The sequence below is a fragment of the Lepisma saccharinum genome, chromosome 7 (genome assembly GCF_977018435.1).
Source record: "Lepisma saccharinum chromosome 7, izLepSacc3.1, whole genome shotgun sequence".
Classification (NCBI taxonomy): Eukaryota; Metazoa; Arthropoda; class Insecta; order Zygentoma; family Lepismatidae; genus Lepisma; species Lepisma saccharinum.
In genome coordinates, this window is record NC_139235.1 from 42,760,363 (window position 1) to 42,780,296 (window position 19,934).

The 19,934-nt window shown below is 36.1% G+C and overlaps 1 protein-coding gene across 14 annotated transcripts in view; it reads right to left on the bottom strand.

The window, feature by feature from the left end:
* The window catches only part of LOC145989824 (iris-like), a 152,079-nt gene that overhangs the window by 70,079 nt on the left and 62,066 nt on the right, over positions 1-19,934 (bottom strand). For 3 of the 14 annotated variants that reach the window (XM_083125202.1, XM_083125201.1, XM_083125200.1), the window contains exon 8: positions 6,697-6,870. The exons of 5 other annotated variants lie outside the window; for them this stretch is intronic. In XM_083125202.1, the coding sequence (XP_082981328.1) occupies positions 6,728-6,870 (143 nt within the window). In that variant the 3' untranslated portion in view covers positions 6,697-6,727. Of the gene's footprint in view, positions 1-6,696; positions 6,871-13,374; positions 13,549-17,720; positions 17,971-19,377; positions 19,503-19,934 lie in introns of those variants that run through there. 6 more of the 14 variants (XM_083125204.1, XM_083125205.1, XM_083125203.1 and 3 more) reach the window with 5 other exon arrangements.

The window sequence follows — 19,934 nt, forward strand, 5'->3', positions numbered from 1 at the left end:
AAAAAAGAGGCCCAAGGGAAAAAAAATATTTATTGATGAAATATATATTTTATATAATTCAATTGATTTTTCCTTACAGTTTTATATAGAATATAAATATGTGGCTAATATGACAATTGCATGTTCTTTACAAATTTATACTTATAAAAAAACGACAAGATTGTATAGTTCTTCACTTGTATGAAAAATGTACATAATGGAAATTCATAATGGATTAAGATTTTTCAAGCAACCAACAAAAATCACAGTGCCTGTTGTTGAATCTTGTACGAGGAATAAAAATTGGTGATCAGATATACAAAATTATTTTGTGGAGTAGTGTAATGAAGACTACAGAGATAAATATATTCTGAAGTAAAATGCCATCACCTTGTTATTAAGCACATATCAGAGATGTCAGAAACTTGCAATACCTTAGATTCGACAGATAACAAACATTTTGGCTGACCTATGTGGCAGAGTGGTTAGCACAGCATGATACGATGCAAGGGGTCTCTGGCTCAAATTTTGAGCCTGGGCATGGGTATTCTTTGCAGGTGTCCCATCATCAATTTAATGATACCATCACTCACCTTCATAGTCGCAATTAGCCAAAAGTGGGAGAAGAGTGATGCCAAGTAACAAAAATTCAAATTAAATCATGTGCAAAATTTTGAATTTAAAAATATTACAAATTCTACAAGGATGATGCAAATTGAGAACAGAAAAGTTGATTTATAACAAAAACTATGTCAACAAAAGATAAAACATATTCTATTTTTCACTATAGTCCTTGTCATTTATGAATTTAGGAGGCAGTTGGTTAACAGTGGTTAAAACAATGTTTCTCGGCAAATACACATACATTATGTCTATGAACGCCACAAAAAAGACAAATTTAATACAGGGAAATAATATCAGGCTACTGAAGCAATGAAAGTGGTTCCAGTATTAGGCTATCATTATTTGAACTGTCTTCCTGGCCAATGTTTATTAAACTGCATTTACCTAAACAGTAGAAATTGATTACAGATGAAAATATTGTGAATACCTCCCACTGTTACTTTAAAGCATTGTTTACTATGTGCACTAGCACTAAATTCATATCGGGCACTAACACAAAGGTTAAATTGATCATACAATTTTTAAAATTATAATGGATTTGGCTCTTTTAAGCAACCAAGAAAAAGAATAGTTCTGGTTGATGCATCATGGATAGCAAATAAGAATGGGCAATCAGCCACAAAATTCACTGGTGGAATAGAATACATGATATCGCTGCAGAAAGCAAAACCACCTGAAAAGGTAAGTGAAATTAGCACAATCCAAATAAGTGTTCACAGTAGTTATCCAGTGGTGACATCAATATTATATGTACAACATACATGTATAAACTCACTACAATCATATATTGAACCACATCAGAAACATATCATAGGGAGTATAAGGCAGGCTTTACAAAAAGCCACCACCTTAACGACCAGACATCTACACTGAAATAAATTCTGAAGTACTGGGAAGGAAATGCAAATTTTTCTCAAATCAGAAAGTATACGACATCATTCATAAGAGCCACAATTGGTCACAGAGAATTAGAATGCCAGAGAAGTTAGATTGGTAGACTTGACAATGGATTCAGGTAAAACTGAAGGTGGGACTCAACCTGCCCATTTTCAATTTGGTGCTGGAATATATTATGAGCAGTGGCATAGCGTCCTATGAGGCCAGGAGGCCGGGCCTACTCATGCCATTACTCTTTTAAAGGTGTATTTACTTATTGCGTCGAAACATATGTAATGCATATTGAAAAGTTTGGAATTTTCATTTATGATAATTTCAAAAAAATTCTAACCCTGTCCAGTATACGAACTTTCCACGGAGTGAGGCACATTTGCTGAGGCCTCTTCTCTTCACATTCTGTCGTACGGTCGTATATGCAGGAAGCCTAATCTTACGAGTACTGTACGTATGCTTATAACGTGCTCGTGAAGCCGACCTCGCTGTGTTACCCACTAGGACGAACAGAATATCAGCAACACTGCATTTCCGCCAGGGTTGGAAATTTGTTGTGTACCAGCATGTTTTAGCCTGTGTTCATGCAGAGAGATTTCTATTTCATTGTACATTCTCCATATTTTGTATGAAACTTAGGTTTTCCTTCCTTTCATCGACAAGTGTAAGTGAAATTGAAAATTACGGAGTACTGTAGTTCTGACTTCGTTTTCTGACCAGAGTGCTGATGGTCTTGTCGATTCACCCAACACCGTAGCATAAACAGAAAGTCTAAAGAACTTATATTTCTAAAGTACGTCTACATACCAAATTATGTAAATTAAAATGCTAGTTATGCCTTATATTTACAAAGTAGTTTTACTTTCACTGGAAATAGAATAATTTATTTTTATCTTGAACAGGGATTCCCTCGGTTGTTCCCTGTCTGTGAAAACTTGCCTCCTGCTCAGGACGCTACAAAGGAGCGTGGCTCGGAGTGCGAAGTTCATGGCGGTAGAGCTTTGTTTGTGATTCATGTTGTGTGCAGCGATCAGATTTATGCAAGAAAGTGCTGGACTAAAATGCAAGAACAATTGAGTGAAGATGTAATCATCGGTAAGGTAGGACCCACTTTTGGTCTCTCATGTTTCCTTCTTATAACAATCATTTCTAAAATGTTTTCAACTATATTTTCCTTTGCAAGTAACAGTGGCAAGTGACAGCAAAATATTTTAAAAAAATTAAAAGTTGTTGAAACGTTATTTAATGCGTTAACACTGTCGTCGAATAGATATTACAAGCAGACATTTGCACCCAACACAAGCAAAGAGGTAGGCAGTTTCGTTTACCCTGAAGGGATAACAAGAGAAGAGGGCGGTCAATGAGAGTACAATGCAAGGGAAGACTTCTTTGGGTTTAGGACAAAGAGTGTTATGGGGTTAATGCGCAGGCCATGTCTGTTTCAGGTCTGGTGGAACAGGCCAGTGTTGTCACATTGGATTGGCAGAAAAGAGCTAAATTGCGCCTAAAAATTGGGATTCTATTCTCTCAAGCAACTGCATTTATTATAACCTGTTTATATGTTATATAGTAACCTGTTGTGTTGCCAGGTCTCAAACAAGGATCCTATGTTCTATTATCACGTAAAGGTGTATACTAACACAAGGGGTAGCACAAACTAGGATGCGAAGTATACACACTGAATGACAGAGGTCACCTTTACTTATGTTTTTTTTTTCTTGAAAGCCCCGTAGTGGTTATCCTAACACGTTACGAAGCCAGGTGACCTAGTTGTGGTCATGTCAATGTTTCCTGATCATCTTTAATTCATTCTCCATACATTCTCATCATCACGATTAGCATAGAGCAGAACAAATGAGACGAAAATATTCAAAATTTAAATTATGTTTACTTGCACATAGAGGTGTCAGAAATTCATTTATCTAGAAAGCCAAGATTGGAATTAACTACAACCATTTCCTTTAGTTAGACAACAGATAACTATGGTGTTTTCCTCGGTGCGAGTAAGTCTTGCTAAAAAAAAAACTAAGTTGGCAGCAGTAAAACGTACCAAACAGAGTCGCTGAAAGTGCGGAATTCTGTAATCTGCTCACGGCACAAATGTCAGACTGACCCAAAAATTATGGGGTTCTTCTAGCCCTTTTCACCTCAATTGCAAAATATAGAAAAAAGTGATGAAGAATTGACAACAGGGCTCTAGCACTATTCGTTGGATTTTCGCGATGTCTCATGATTGGTAGTTCTTTCTGGAGGTGTGTGCATAAATCAGGGGTTGAAAAAATACAAACAAAAAAAAACCGAAATGAACAAAAATCTAGATCTATGACATCTGGTGGGCGGGAGAAGAACGTCTAAGACATAATTATCATACTGATGGCCGGTAACAACACTTTTGAAAAAGTCATGCTACTAGCAAGTAAAGAAGTGGCCTGGAGAGACACTGAACCACTCTCCATGACACAGCCCCCCCCCCTTTTCTTTTTACAAATTTAAGAAACTAATGGAAATTATCGCACTTTTGTGCCTACCCTGTTAGGAACTCTACGCTTCGCCACTGATTATGAACAAGTACCAGAGGAACTTTTCAGTATAATTTCACACAAATACAGCCACCCACATTCTATTAATCTCATGGTGAAGGAAGTTTTTGAGGATCTGAATAGAAGACTCAGTATTTTCAGAATGGAGCAAAACAAATTCAGTAAAATAATAATAAAAAAAGGTATAATGACCAGAATGAGTGGTGATATTATGAAATTGCTAAAGGACAATCACAAAGAACACGCACATGCGCAGGTTGGGATTCGAACCTGGGACTATGGTATTGCACTCCACCATGGAGGTTGGAAAATATCTTAAGTTGAAAAACTGGTGGTAGATCAGCCTACGGCTGAACCTCGCCCGCTAAATAAAGGAATTATTATTATTATTATTATTACCAACACTGAGGTGATCACCAACTTCCCATATTTAAGTACTCAGCTGAATGACAAGAATAAAGGAATTAGCAGAAATGCACACACTTATTCAAATTGCATGCTTCTCAATACTGCATTCAATCATATGTGGAGATGTTAACTACACAGCTCAAATAATGCTGTAAAAAAGGTATTTGTAAAATTGTAAAAGAATAAGATTCTTCCAGAATATTTTTGATCTCAAGAATGGTTGAGAAGTTATATAATAGTGAAATTTACAAACTATACAATGATATACTCTCTCATCTTACTTAAAGAAAAAAATAACTACATCAACCATGTAATAAGATGAAAGAACACAGATTCCAAGGTAGATACTAAGAGGAAACCTGGAAAGAACAATGAATGTCTGCAGGAAGTCCATGGAACAGTTGGGAGGATCTGAACCAAAGCATCATAGATGCAAGTGCAAATGAAAACTGATACATATAGATTTTTAGTCTATTTTATTTGAAAGCCAGGAAAAGAAAAGTTTTAGGAATAGCTCGAGGAAAAAAAAAAGTACTTGTTGTTTTCTGGAACACTGCTTTGGTGCAGTAATTAGTGAACTGAATAAATTGCACTTTTATGGAGATTCCATTTGTAATTTCTTATTTTCTGCCTAATAGCAATGATTAGATTAACATATCAACACCCACACACAGACTCAAATCTGGGACCATTGGAAGGAAGATAGCAAGTTCACCACACCTAGCCACTGAGAAAGCTAGAAGTGCTACGTAGAATGAATGGATATCAAGCCTCAGTAATTTCCATTTAGGGGAGGAGGTACAGTTACACACCAATTGTGCGTTTATTTCAATATCGCCTGAATGGGCACTGCTACTAAAAAAAAAACCTGGACGTATCAAGAGTATGAATTTCTCTCCATGTTGCAAGTAGAAGAGTTTTACTATCTTGATTATCAAGCTGGACATATTTGAAAAATATGAATAACAATTTCCGGAATCCCATGTATGGAATCAACTTCAACATCAAGTTACGGCTAATGAAATGGGAGTTTCGACTTTTCTGCTTGGCAATCACTTCTTCAAACTGGCCTCTTCCCGTTGATAACATTTTCTATTCCATCGGAAGTTTGATATTCCCATTATAACAAAGCAAAAAGTACTCCCATATGCCCAATGCATTTCTACTTGCCTCCTGGCAGTGTTGCCAAACCAGTGTTGTCACTACACTGAATTTGCCCTAATGATTGATTGATTTAAAAGTTTTGGCCATCTTGCACCCTTCAATGTAAATGGGGAAAAATTCAATTTGCTCTAATGGTTTATGAAATTGGTTATAGATAAAAAATATTGTGAATACAATGTTATTGTTAGTATAAAACAGTTTGCATATACACAGATCTATGCTAGTGCTAATTTCATACAAGGTGCTAAACCCAAAGAACATAATGAAAATTTAGGCAAAAAATTTAAAGTTTTTAGTTCATGATGAATCTGACTTTATAAGCAACCAACAAGAATCATCATTCCTGTGGATGAATCAAGAATAACAAATAAGAATGGGCAATCAACTACAAAATTCACTAGTGGAATAGTGTTCAAGACACTAAGTTACACCTGGAAAAAGAAAAAAAGAAAAGAGATAAGTGTAATTAAAATACCCATGAAGTTTTAATTGCTGTGGCTGCAGTTTAACATTGAGGGGGATAACATTGATAAATGTTATGGTACATTATTGGAAGATATTTTATTTTGATTTAGAAATTCTATTTACAATGACACGAAGTTAAAAGAGCAAGTATATGACACTTAAATGCAGACCTCTCTTGTATATAGTACAGCCTGGACTGCATTGGTTTTGCATTCTAATGAAGCTCTGGCACCTGGATGCAAGCGAATATAATCCTACATGTGAGGCTTGTGTTGTATCCTGTCCATGTGCAATAGTTACTGTCCTTTCATAACTTTCATCTTATCACTTTTCATTCTGAACTTCGAGATTAGCCAAAGTGGTAGAAAGGGAAATTAAGATAAATCAAGATGAAACATGACATCTACAAAAGTACCACAGTACTGATACATTGCACAAGTAATGCATGAGCTGAACATCCTGTGCCACCAATATGAGTTAATACAAGTGTCAACAGCAAGCCAATGAGGTACTCTGCGAATATCAAATTTGAAAATATTTCATTGTTTAGTTTCCTAATTTACTATTAAGCTTCATGAAAACACACAGAAGCACATTTAATGACACACATTACATGGCAAATAACTACCTTTTATTGAGTGTTTACAGGATATCCTAGTTCAGTTGGCTATGGGTAATTTTAAATTGCCAATGAAGAGAGAAGTCATTGTTGCCAAGTCGTATATCATAAAGATAAATGGATGGTCAGCATTGAATTTCTTTGGTTCTTCTCGGTGTATTACCATGCACAAAGGTATAGCTTCTGAAATTGGAACATACAACTTGTAAGTTTGGTAGAAGTTTGTTGAATAAAGAAAGAAAGAAACAAACAAACAAACAAACAAAAGAAAGTTGGTTACAAGTCCACTTTCTGTTCACGTAGGCTAATTTGAACTGAGCTTATGATTTCTGGTAGAATCTAAACTGCTGTGAAAACCATCTCCCCTCCACTGGTGATTTAATCTGGAACCCTTTGATTACATGGTGACTGTTACCATTATGCTACCAGGGGGATCAGCTACCCACAAATGTATTGAAGTCAGGCGCGGTTGGCCCTATAGCGCACAGGATCAGTGAACCCCCAGTAATATACGATAATCACCTCGAGAATGAACACTGAACAATGTCTTTAAATTTTCACATTATTTCGCTAAAAATTCTACACAATAAGTCATGTATTTGTGCCCGTAACACGGCGAACTCTCTTGCTGAGAAGAAGAAACCGCGAATCGGCCGCCCTGATACAGACCCTCAGTTGAACCCCCACAGGACAGCTCGTGCCATTGTGAAAGCTTCGTGCGGGAGCAGAAGCGCGAGGAGGGTATAGGACAAAATACATGAGAGATGAGATTTGCAGAACCTATGTTCAACCCAACGGTCATGCGCAGTTCCTTCTCTCGCAGAAGCCGCAGGACAAGGCTCCTTTCTCGCTGCTTCCTCCCTTCCAGTGTTGCTGTGTGCGGTTCAAGTTTGAAGCGCACACATTACATATTCAATCTTCTCTTGTATCATTTTTGCACCGAACTTCTTGGAATAAATGCAAGATTGTGTCAGAGATGGATGAGTGGAAACAAATAGAAGCTGGAATTAGATGCGATGAATTAAAATAAAGGAGATACATTACCAAAATACCTTGTGCATGCATTCAGAGGTTTTTCCTTAAAGGTGGAAACACTTCGGGTTCGCGAAAGAGAAAGAATGGCGCGAAGACGTGACTCGCTGTCGCTCGGTGTCAAAGTCTCAAGTTTTTTAGTTTTTGAAGTGCTTGGATACTTGTTGGAAAGTATTAAGTGATGCTGCGAGTGAAACGAGGGATGGACTTTACCTAGGTTATGTCATTTGATGCAGTGTAGGCGTTGCTGTCCGAGCAGGTAAGAAATGACCGATAGAAATGCACATAATTAACGTAAACAAACTTCCTTGTCCACTGAAAAAAAGCGTGTGCTGGTCTACCAGCCCCAAATTTGAACAAACCTGTCGCGTATAAATGAAAGGGTCTCAGGTTCGATTTTTAGTATGCGCATGCCATTAGTTGCCATTTCCCTTTAACAAATGTAGGACCAGTTCTGATTAGTCAGCATGGACGTCCGGAAGGGGAAAAGGGGGCCGCCCCCCCATGGAAATTGAATGTAAACCAAAAATTATATATTACACGCATATAATTTAATTTCAGTCACAGTAATTTTTGGTAATTATTAAAAAAGTGTTGCAGTAACTTCAGACTGAAGGAGTGTTTTTTGCTCCTCGTGGGGAAAAAATATATTACTTGCCCCTACTTGAGGACGTCCATGATATTCCAACAAAACTCAACTTTTTTCATAAAGGCACAATTTATTGTAGTTTCAGCCCTAAATTTATTCGCACACCTCTACAACAAAACCTTATACTCCCAGATAAAAAGAATTCTTGACAAAGCTTTTAAACCCTCCCCCATCCTTTTGTTGGGCGAAGGAAGTATATTTTGCGGAAAGTGAATATATGTCACATCACTTCAGTGAACCCCCGGGTAAATAATGCACGAGCCGCGCCTGATTGAAGTGATACATTGTAAATTACAGAACAACCTTCAATATTAAGATGAGTAGCAAGTTGCAACATTTTTCTCCCATAAAAAAAAGTTCTCGTGAAACTGCACAACGAAGCAAAAGTATGCAATTACCAAAGCCAAGGGGTGTTTCTTACATAAAATTGTCACTATTAGCATCTGACAATATTGACATTTTACTAAATGTGCCTACTGTATAGTGTGCAAATTCTATAAAAGTACTTCTTTCAATATAAATGGATAAAGGAAGATGGGGCAGAATGGCTAATATGAGAAACTAGAAGGAAATAGGAAATACCACATGCTAGAATACTGACTATTTCAAGGCAGCAGGCTGCATCCTCACTGGGAGAAGAGAAATAAAGTCTTGGCATGAAATATTAAAGTTTTTGACTGAGAGTTCCTTATTTCCTTCTAATAATGCAGACAGATGGATAATTTCATAAGCTTTTCTATCAAAGAACAAGTCTGGAATAGTCTAAGAAATATGAAACTAAATTTTTCATGAGATATTTAACAGCAAATTGAAAATTTTGAGTTGAGAGTACATATGGTTCATTTTGTATTCCATACTGAACGGAGCCAGGGCTAAAAGGAAAACCATGGTTAAGGTCTCAAGACAGCCAACCCTGATTGGAGCAATAGTTACACTTCCTATCACACTACTATAGCATTCACGACCTTGAGGCGAACACTCCTGGATATTGAGAGCAAATGAAATAGGAAACTTTTTTTTTCTTTTTTCCTTATATTTGATGACCTGTAATAAGGAGTAAGTCTATATGTTTGTCCCGTGATATGAAATTATTAAGGGCACGAATGTGTGAGCGTGGTGTGTTTGCACGAGGGGGATGGGGCAGAGGGACTCTCACACATTCATCGAAATGTAAGCCACATATGCCAAATTCTTGATCCACACTGCTGACTTACGTGGTGTAGTGGTGAGCAGAGCACACTAAGTCACCAGCAGCCCCAGGTTTGAATCCCAGACACCTGGGAATGGGTGTTCTTTAAGTGTTCCTTCATCAATTTCACCATATCATCACTCGTCCTCATCTTCATGATTAGCCAAAAGTGGCAGAAAAAGGGAGAAAATAAACAAAAGCAATCAATGAGTCCTGATCCCCACCGACACTTCCCGTAGGTAGTACCAAAAAAGTTTCGAAATGAGCCCCTCCCCCTATTTCTTAAACATAACTCAAGTCTTGTAATGGCTGAAATATATTTCTAAAAACAGGAAAAAGATAGCACAAATGATTTCCCAACTATGTGCGTTTCATGAAGACATATTTGTAAAAAGTTTATCAAGGAGTTAACATGTCGGTCTCCCCAATGTTGTAGTGGTAATGTCGTCCCTTGTAAACGAGGGGTTTTGATATGGAGGCACATAGTGATTCGGATCCCACATTAGTCAGTCATAACCTCCTTATATTTCTGAAAAACAGGGGGAGCCTAAAATTTGCCAACACTTTTTTGAATTTGTTTTAAAGATATTCATGTCCGGCCAGGGTTCTAACCTGGGACCTCTGGCTTCACAATGCATTATGTTGTCCATTTGTTTTCGGATGTCTTATTTTGGCTCTAATTCCTTTACATTAGTTATAACAGTGGCAACATATCTTTTGTAACAAAATTGACATGTCAAATGCTGTTTTCGAACTGAAACTAACTCAAAGAGATTATGTGCATGTGTGAACGCACATGCACACAAAAACACACACAGACACACATTTGTCACTATCACAGAAATCCTAACTCTCACGGATACACCTAGATTCATGTCCCGTGCTGCATTTGTAAATGAACGCTTTTTTTTCCTAGTATGGTGACATTACAGTGAAATGATCCTGCTTTAAACTGTACATCAGTCCTGATTAGTAGATCTGCTTGAAGTAGGTCTCAGATAAAAAAAAAAAGTTTGGGTTATATTTGACGTATTGTTGCCAATGCACATGAAAGAAAGTCCGAACACATTTACGGGTGGGCACACGCAAAGTGAAATATATGTATATATCATTCGAAAAGTCCCTGCATTCATATGGATGAGTTGGCAAACCTGCCAGTACGGATTAGAATGACCTTGAACAAGTTTATGTTGTATTTATGTGCTCCTCAGTGTGAGACGTACAATCCCAGTTTGTCAACAATGCCTTTTAAGCACATCACTCACTGAGAAGCAGAGAAATGCGGCAACAAAACTTGGGTTGTTTCCTTCTATTGAAATAAAATGGTGTAACGCCCACTACAGGGAAACGAATGGAACCAAAGCACTGAATTTCCTGCCAAAAGTCTGCAGGTTACCTTAAAGGTTCACCCACTGAGACGCCGGAAACATGTCTGTTGCAGCTTTACGCACACACAGCAAATCACTAAGTTCGAAGCATATTTTGAGTATGTCATGAAAGATGTGTGGAGAAATGGATAAGTCTATTTCCCAATGATCCCGCAATGGATGATTGTTTCAACTTTAGTTTCAATATTCTTTTTTGTATTTCAACTTGCGGAAAGTGGTTTGCAGTCTTGTCGGTGTGTTACCGACCTCAGAAATTGCAGTATTACTCATATTTAGTTTACAAATTATTTTTTGTGTATTTCAAGATATATTTCTCTTGTAGTCTACGGTTATTACAAGCATAAAACACAGTTTTTCATTGTGACGTTTCAGGAGAACACACACTCCCTTCATCAGACATTTATTTTTAGTTTGACTAAAGATACAGTTATATGCAGTTCAGTGTGTTCTCCTGAAAAGTCACAATGAAATACTGTGTTTTTATGCTTGTAATAACCGTAGACCACAAGAGAAATAATTCCAGAATGCAAGCAATACCTACATACAAGAAAAACTAATATTTCAAGATATAGTTAACAAATGTATGCATTCATAATGTTGACAAGTTCAGTAAATTACAACCAAAAAATTCTCAAATATTGAGTGCGGAGATTTTTCAAAAGCATTGTGTATATATACAAATGTGAACATATCTGCTACTGCATCACTAATGTACAGGGCTATTCTAAATGATCTTCCCGATTGCAAAGTTTAATATCTCAAGTTTATTTAGTCACAATGACATGCAAATTATTTAAAATTATTTAAAATTAAAGAAAAACTCAAAAAGTTTTTTTACATACATGCGTGTTATGTTCCACGTCACAGGTGCTCAATATGAGTGCCTTTTGTAATTCGGCACACATCAATCCGATAGTCAAATTCTTGCCACACTCTTCCCAACATCTCAAGAGTCAATGGACGCAACTGCTTCTTGGATGCGTACTCTAATTTCAGTTAAGTTGTTAGGTAGGGGAGGCTCATACACTTGGTTTTTAACATAACCCCACAAAAAAGTCACACGTGGTGATATCTGGCGAACAGGGGGGGGCAAGGAAGCAGAACCTGATCCTCACGACTAGCTGATCCTATTCATTGATATTTGGTAACCTTCTGTTGAGTTCCCTCCTGACATCCCGATGCCAATGTGGGGGCAATGTTCAATTCTCTGCTTGCACGAACAGTTGATTTTTTGGGGGCTTCTGATGAAAGTCGCATGCACCCGATCAACTGTTTCATCACTAACTCCTGGCCGGCCTGTTGATTTCCTCTTGCAAATACACCCACTTTCTTTAAATTGTCTATACCACTTCCGAATTGAGTGACCCCTTGGTGGATCTAACCCAAACTTAGTCCTAAAACTTCGTTCGACACAAATAACTGACTGTTGTACATGAAATTCCAGGACACAAAATGCTCTCCCGTCTTAGTTTCCATCCATCTTGATTTACTGTCGTCCTAGCGGCAGAATGCGTAACTAAACGTCAGCTTTGCCAGACACTAAAACTTTTTGAGTTTTTCTTTCATTTCAAATAATTTACATTTGATTGTGACTAAACAAACGTGAGATATTAAACTTTGAAATCGGGAAGATCATTTAGAATAGCCCTGTATTTGTATTTTTGATTATATAGAGTCACTTTTCTACCACTTCTGGCTAACGTGGCGATCAAGATGGATAATAATTAGATGAAATTGACGAAGGGATATTAAAAAAAAAAAAATAATAATCCACGCGCAGGCTGTGAATCGAACCCAGGGACTTCGGTGGTAAGATCGAAGTTGACTACATAATGCCTTCAGGTACCAAATGGGAGTGCATGCTTCTCCAGTGAATATCAACGAATCTAAACATCCCCTCCCCCTGTTGGTTCTCGTTCCTGAACATTCAAGGTCTTGTTCCTGTTCAAACAGGTGGCAGGTGTGGGTGGAAGGGAGGCCTCGGAAATGTTTATTACTAGCCAGGACTGCATTGCATAGCATGGCATGGCATTATCAGATTAGATTCAGCAATACCACAGTATTTTCTGAGGTGGCTGTACTCTTGTTTACATAGAAATAAAAGTCATTAATCCTTAAATTTTTATTTTAAATTAGTTAAAAGTGGCAGAAAAGGGGAATTAAGATGAGTCTACATGAATCACGACTTCTACAAATGTACCACAGTACTGATACATTGCACAAGTAATGCATGAACTGAACATCCTGTGTCACCAACATGAGTTATTGCAACTATCAAGTGTCAACAGCAAGCCAATGAGGTGCTGAGTGAATATCAAATTTGAAAATAGTTGATTGTTATAGTTTTCTAATTTACTAATTAACTATTAAGCTTCATGAGAAAACACAGAAGCACATTTCATGACACACATAACATGGCAAATAACTACCTTGTATTGACTGTTCAGAGGATATCCTGGTTCAGTTTGCTATGGGTGATTTTAAATGGCCAATGAAGAGAGAAGTCATTGTTGCCAAGTCATATATCTTAAAGATAAACGGATGGTCAGCATTGAATTTCTTTGGTTCTTCTGGGTGTATTACCAAGCAGCAAGGTATAGCTTCTGAAATGGGAACATACAACTTGCAAGTTTAACAGAACTTTATTTGTTGAAGAAATATGAAAAAGTCCACTTGAACATGTTCGCTACCAAAGTGTAAAAAGCAAACTTGAAATATAGACTCACCCAAATATCAAAACCTGTTGCACAGACCAAGCCTCTTTTTGCTGACTCCTCCCTTAGACTAGACCTAATGCAGCATACATCTGAATCACGAAGTAACTCGCGATCTGCTTCGCTGTCCCGCATTAGTGTTCTTTTTTGACTCAAAGAGAACATGTAAACACAGCTCTACAAACTTTTCAGGTTAAGCACGTAGCAACAAAACAACTACTGAATGTCTTAGCTAAAATGACAATGTTGCTACAAACAGCCTGGAAAAGGACAGTGTGCCAACTGCAAATATTTTTTTGGAACTAGGACCAAATGTCGCATATATGCGACTGACATTCCCAGAGAGACCATATTTATTTCAAGCCCCTGAAATAAGACTACGGTCTTCTGAGAAGCAATTGCACGTTGTTCTACCAATGTCTCACATATGCGATGCCAAACCACCATGAGAAACCAAGTGTCTCATATGCGAGATGCCAAGTCTATTTCGCAAGATATCTGCATCTCATATGTAAGATGCTAGTCCATTTTGAAAGTCCAAGCATCTCATATGCGAGACGCTTGGTAGCGAACGTGTTAAATTCATACAGACTAACTGGAACTGGATCTAAGATTTAAAATGGAATCCAAACCACTGTGCAAGTACATTGGGGATTGTATCTGGAACACCTCGATTACAAGGTGATCTGGGGGATCAGCTACAACAAATGTATTGAACTGATGCATCATAAACAACCTTCATTGTTAATATGAGTAGTAAGTTGAAACTTTTTTCTTCAAAAAATGAAAGAAGGGTTCTTGTAAAACTGCATGGAAAACAAAAGTACGCAAGTACCATAGCCAAGAGTTTCTTACATAAAACTCACTATTAGTGACCAACAATTTTGGAATTTAATAAATATACAGTGTATAATATAACATCTTAATTCTATAACGTATTTCTTACAATATAAATGGACAAAGAAAGATTGAGCAGAATGACTAATATAAAAATGAGAAGGAAATAGAAAAGACTCACCACACACTAGAAAACTGAGTATATCAAGGTTGCAGACTGTATCTTCAGTGGGTGAAGAGAAATACAGTCTTGACATGAAATATAAAATGTTCTAAGCCCCGCAACAGGTTAAGTTTGCAGCAACTTTTCGTATATATAGAGACGCAAACGTGAGCGCAGAATATAGTTCCGCTGCAATACTGTCGATTTTCTTACTGTCTGTGATACGAACAGGTCTGAGCTTGAGGCAAGACTGGCACGGAAAATGCTGATCGCCATTCTTGCGTGGATTAATACATAAAACCTGCTGCAAACTTAACCTGTCGCGGGGCTTAGCGAGTGTTTCTTATTTCCTTCTAATAACATACACACATACAATTTAATTTGCTTTGCTCTCAAATAACATTTCTGGATTATTATCTTTATATATTATATATATGTACATTACATATGTATATTAATTTTGCAATCAATGTTTACCACAGATGTTTGAAACAAGTGTTAAATAACCATAAGAAAGATACCATTCAATATTTATGAAGTATTAATTAAATCAATTTGATATGTAAATCACTAATTTCTCTTCATGTCTTATAAAGAATCGTCCTGCATTAATTCCTGGAGCTAATGCCTCTAAAATGACAGAATAAAACAAATAAAAGGCAGACAATAGAATGGAAAGTATCTGCCAGATTGGTGGAAAGAATAGAATTAAGAGAATAGGAAATAGCTGGATGACACGTACATTTAACAACAAGAAGAGGAAGGCCATTAATAAAGATTTGAAGATGAGAACTCCAATCACAATTAGGAACAAGCACCAAAGAGAGAGTGAATGCATTGTCAGCAATGTCCCTTTTCTGTACACCATTGTCTTACCTGTGATGAAATTATGATAAAAGTACACACCAGAACACTGAATTGAAATGAAATGACACCAAGGCTATTGACATTTTGAGGATATTACATCCCAATCATCAGGATAAAATGTAAGCACACACAGTAAAATTCTGCAATCTACAGGGTTATTCATAAAGAATTCCCTGGTTTCTTGATTTTATTGTGTGAAACTTATGGGAACGTATCATTATATGGGTATACATCTGGGCTTTATATCAACACGTTTTCATTTCAATGGTGCTGCACACCACTGATTACACACTTCACTGCTAGGAGCATGCAATGCAACATGGCAGCATCTGGAGACAAGAATCTTATGACAACAGTGGACGACGAAAATTCATAAAATCAAGAAAAGCAATCGTAAGTGATACAAACAAATCATGGTGTTGTCTGTGAAACGGGAAATCCAGTGGCAGACCATCAGTGTCAAATTAGACTGTGGACCGGGTCTGTGAAGCTCTCCAACTTTTCAACTACCTCATGGAAATCAACAAATCGGACAAGTTGAGAGCTTCAGCTGCCCCCAAACAACAGTTTGAAGAATTGCCCGAAAAAGTATATGAATGAATACATACCGCTTGCAATTGCTGACTTCTTTCCAGATGCCACGATGTTGCATTGCACACTTTTAGTGGTAAAGTTTAGAATCATTGGTGTGCGGGACTATTTTTTTAAAAAACTTTTGAAGATCAGGCACAGATCTGTACCCATAGTGACAATATGTTCCATACACTCCCCACAATAAAATTATGAAACCAGGAAGTCATTTTTTAATAACCCTTAGTTCCTAACAACTTGTTTTTCTTGAATGTACGCATTGCTTGCATTATAGAATTATTTTCCTGTAGTTTACGGTTATTACAAGCATAAGAAAACAGTTTCTCTTTGTGACATTTCAGGTGAACACACTCCTTTCATCAGACATTTATTTTCATTTTGACTAAAGATACAGTTATAACAATGGTTAGTAATTTTTTAAACAAAAATCAGTTATATAATAATATTACATTGTTGTAATATAGCAACTTAACTGAAAAGAAGCAGTCTGTTTTAGTTTTATTTCAGATTTTTTTAAATTTATGAATCTCAAATATCATCAGGTAATTCAAATTCATCATTGTTTTCACAAAGTCTCTTGATGTTTTCTGTTACATTAAATTTTAAAGATGGTGGCTTACTCCATTTGTGAAAAAGAAAACTCCATACTGGATCTATGTTACCATTTTCATTATTTAATTTATTCCAATGTTTTTCTGCAATGAACGAAGCTTCCCAGACATTCAACTCTGTGTTTCCCGTTAATCTTTTTAAAACCCTTCTCTTTTTAATCAAATGCTTCTCTTCGATGATATGAGTTGACAAACCTGTTCTTGGGTTTAGATTTATAATGTCCAAATCATGTTCGTGCCATCTTATTGCCATTTTCCTTGCTGTTTGTCCCACATAATCCTTTGAACATGAACAACTTATATTATATATTCCTGTGGTTTCCACATCTGGTAGAGAGTTTCTCATTTTGAATTCATTAAATGTACATTCCAAACTTCTTGGTAATTTAAAAACAATTTTGAAATTAAAACTTCTAAATAATTTTGCAATTTTATGTGAGAATCCCTTGTGGAATGGAATGCACACAAATTTCTTTTCAACAGATTTTTCATCTTTGTCTGTATTTCTCATTTTATTAAAAATAAAACAAACTGCTTCTTTTCACAGTTAAGTTGTTATATTACAACAATGTAATATTATTATATAACGGATTTTTGTTTAAAAAAATACTAACCATTGTTATAACTGTATCTTTAGTCAAAATGAAAATAAATGTCTGATGAAAGGAGCGTGTGTTCTCCTGAAACGTCACAATGAAAAACGGTTTTCTTATGCTTGTAATAACCGTAAACTACAGGAAAATAATCCTAACAACTTTGATAGTGTTTTTTATCTTGTATCCTTTCTTCTTTCATCCTAGTGATAGGAACACAATATCCTCAAAAAGTCAATAGCCCTTCGTGACCTTTTATTTTGATGCGTTAAGTTGCGTTCTGTAATCCTAATTTCATCACAGGTAAAACTACTTTTCTGCACAAAGCATCTTCCTACAATTCAAGCACAAACACAAATTGGATATATTCACTGAAGACTTAAGAAAATCCAATATAAATTTGGCATGACCCTTTATTAACAAAACTACAGAGCTTTCTGAAACAGAAATATATTCATTCTGGTGGCTTCAATCAGAATCATGCCATCTTTGGTTGAACTACAAAGAACCTATGGTTTTGGCACCTTTAGACGACCAATAAAAATGACTGTATTTAATGGAACATCGCATATCAGGAATACAAATGGACGGTCCGCAATAAATTCCTTTGTTGTTTTAATGGGTAATAACATACTGCGCACAGCCATGGCTGAAATAGTCAAGCATATTAATTGTTAAATATGATATGTTGTTTCAGAACCTTTCATATGAAGCATACTATAAATCATGTTGTATACTCTCTAACAATAAGAGGTTGAGTCCTTTGAAAATGCTGTGTATTGTGTGTCTGAAAGAAATTACTTTTCTCATTAGAAATGACTTTTCATCTCCGAAAGTATAAGCAGAAAGCTAGCAATTCTTGCTAAAAGAATTAAATATATCAGGGAATGTGAAGGTACTATTTTGAACAATCACGATTGTGTTGCCCACGTGGGGGTTCAAATTGAGTAAAAAACAATTCTTAAAAAAACTATCAGCATCTTCTACTACTTCATAAATAAAATTAGGTTTCTTAGAACATAGCCTTATAGTCTACTTTGTACTGAAGAAAACTAGAATTATTTTTTTAGCTCTAGCATTCATAGTATCAGAGAGATGAACAAAATTCTGAATTTTGAATTTCCCATGAAACAAAAAAGTAAGACTTTTACAATAGATTTTTTTCCCTCTGAAACTATCAGAAGCAAGTGCGCAATTCTTGTCATGAGAATGGAACACAGATCAGGCAATATGCACATACAGTTTGTAGCTTAACGTTCTGGCGTTGCCTACGTGGATCCAGACAAAATTCAAATTTCGTAAAAAAATAATTTTTACTTTCTTTTTCTTCTTTTATTTGGTAAAAGAAAATTAGGGTGTTTGGACTATGGGTTATAGCCTAATTTTTACTGAACAAAGCAAGGTATCATTTGTAACTTTAGCATTCATGATTTTCAATACTAAAAAATACATATATATTATTCAAATATCTGTGAATTTCAAATTTCATGCTTGAAAACGTTCCCGGCGTTGATACAAACCTGGGAAAATCACACCAGCATATACGGGTTAAGTTGCCAAGTTAACAATCAAGCATTCCTTCTAAGATTTATCTTAAAATATCGGTCTCACCAAACCCAGTTAATCGCAAAACAAGAGAAGCTTAAGGGGGAGAAAGAAAGACTTTTCAATGTTCCAAATCCTTATTTCAGAGCTTACTTCTCTTTAATAACTACTTTGGAAATTATTTTATTCATGGGCAAAGTTCAGCCTGTGGCTCTGTGTGTTCCATGAAGTAAAAAGAACTGATGTTCTTTAAATATTTTCAAACTTGGATTCTGTTAAGTTAATATCTTCCTTCAAAAATTTGTCTACTTTGCACACTGGCTACAAAATTTCAACTGACTAGAAACAAACTACTTAAGAAATTCCATTGTAAGTCAGATCCACTAATTTATTAGCAAAATTGATTAAGGTATTCTGTACACAAATATATTATCCTTAACTTGAATAACACTGATTCCTTCAATCAGAGACATATGAAAAGCAACAGTAGAATGTATTATGAATTTGGCACCTTTAGTTTCCCAATGAAGACAATAGCAGTTAATGTGTCGCAACATATCAGAAATAGAAATGGATGATCAGCATTAAATTCCTTTGGTGCTTTAAAGGAAATTGACATACTTCGGAGAGTCATTTCTGGAAAAGTAACATTATCTTTTGTCAGACACACTTAAAACTTATCATGACTAGCAACTATACTGGCAATAGCAACACACATACTGGCTACATTTCAGCTGTATTTTAATTACACTTAACTGTTGCTTGATTAAGTAGGCAATGCTTATTTGTAATAATCGTTTGTGCTAAGATAATAAATTTGGTAGTGTGGTGGCATAAAAGATTCTTTTGAGTATCAGAAAACATTAATGTTACTATATATTGCTCTACATTAGTTACTTTACATCGCTATTCTATCTCTGTATTAACTGATGAATGTCAAATTGTTATTAGTTGCCATAAACCTTCATAATATGCACTAAGCGAAGTAAAAAATGAATGGGGTTGAAGCTGGAACATTTATGGCCTTGGTTAATGATATCATCTTGGCATCGGGTTGGAATAACTACA